The following is a 1,038-nucleotide window of genomic DNA, read 5'->3' as shown; positions in this document are numbered from 1 at the left end:
TGAACGTATCCATCTCTGTGTTTAGTATTACAGGTGTCTGATCATTCTCACCTGTTTAACCACAATACTGTTGATACTCCTGTCACTCCAAACCCTGCTTGTTCCCATGGCAACATCTTCCTCTTCCTCCTCCTCCTCCTCCTCCTCAAAATCATCTGGACAGCAGGAGCACCTTCTAATCAGAGAAACCTGTACTGATCCCTGCAGGTAGACACCCACCTATGGGACTTTATTTGGGTCACTTATCATTCTGTCACACATTTCTTTGTGTTTTTGAGTGTTTCAGTGGTCCACTGGTAAATGAGGTTAACCACAGCACACTGTTTCACAGCTGCACTTTCAATGAAGTCTGCATTTATGGCTTTGTTGCCCATGTGTGTCATTTACAGGATTGTTTTAGTGGAGAGTATTCCTGAGGGACTGGTGTTTAACTCCTCAACCACTCATCAGTCCGTATATGAAGCCTGGCTCAACCTTATATCTGGTGCTCAGACCAGTCTGGACATCGCCTCCTTCTACTGGACTCTTACCAATGACGACACACACACACACGAGGCCACAGCCAATCAGGTTTGGATGTGAAGTTTAATGACTTCTCACTGAAGAATAGGCTGTGCTCGTGATGTCTTACCCAAGTGATCTGTTCATTGTAGGGTGAGCAGATTCTGCAGGAACTAGGACAGCTCTCGGGGAAAGTGTCGGTCCGAATTGCAGTCGATAAACCATCAAAGAAAAAACCTATGGATGACATTAAGTTTCTGACTGATTCTGGTAAGTCAACTTGACTTTGACATATTGCCACGCAAAAATAACAGCGTATATCAGCACAGGCGTAAACATTATATTGAACTAGATTGAAAAGTTTGTAGACAAAGCCAAGCTAGGAAGTTTGAAAAAGTTTTAAAAGCTTGCAGTCTGAAAGTTTTCACTTTGAAGTAGTTTGAAAGTTAAAATAGTTTGAAAGATTAAAGTTTGAATGTTTTCAAGGCCGTGTCAGAAAAACAGATAGGTATAAAACATATTGCTAGGGTACCTGGG

At 42.2% G+C, this 1,038-nt stretch overlaps 1 protein-coding gene across 1 annotated transcript in view; it reads left to right on the top strand.

Moving 5' to 3' along the window:
- LOC107577468 (phospholipase D3-like) overlaps window positions 1-1,038 on the top strand; it is a 9,709-nt gene that overhangs the window by 3,149 nt on the left and 5,522 nt on the right. Inside the window, exons 3-5 of the mRNA XM_016263540.1 lie at window positions 26-207; window positions 390-570; window positions 654-775. Coding sequence (XP_016119026.1) covers window positions 26-207; window positions 390-570; window positions 654-775 — 485 coding nt within the window. The remainder of the gene's footprint in view (window positions 1-25; window positions 208-389; window positions 571-653; window positions 776-1,038) is intronic.

Source organism: Sinocyclocheilus grahami, unplaced genomic scaffold, assembly GCF_001515645.1.
Source record: "Sinocyclocheilus grahami isolate Dianchi unplaced genomic scaffold, SAMN03320097.WGS_v1.1 scaffold6148.1, whole genome shotgun sequence".
Lineage (NCBI taxonomy): Eukaryota > Metazoa > Chordata > Actinopteri > Cypriniformes > Cyprinidae > Sinocyclocheilus > Sinocyclocheilus grahami.
Note: the sequence above shows the minus strand (reverse complement) of the source record. Positions and strands in the feature narration are given on the sequence as shown.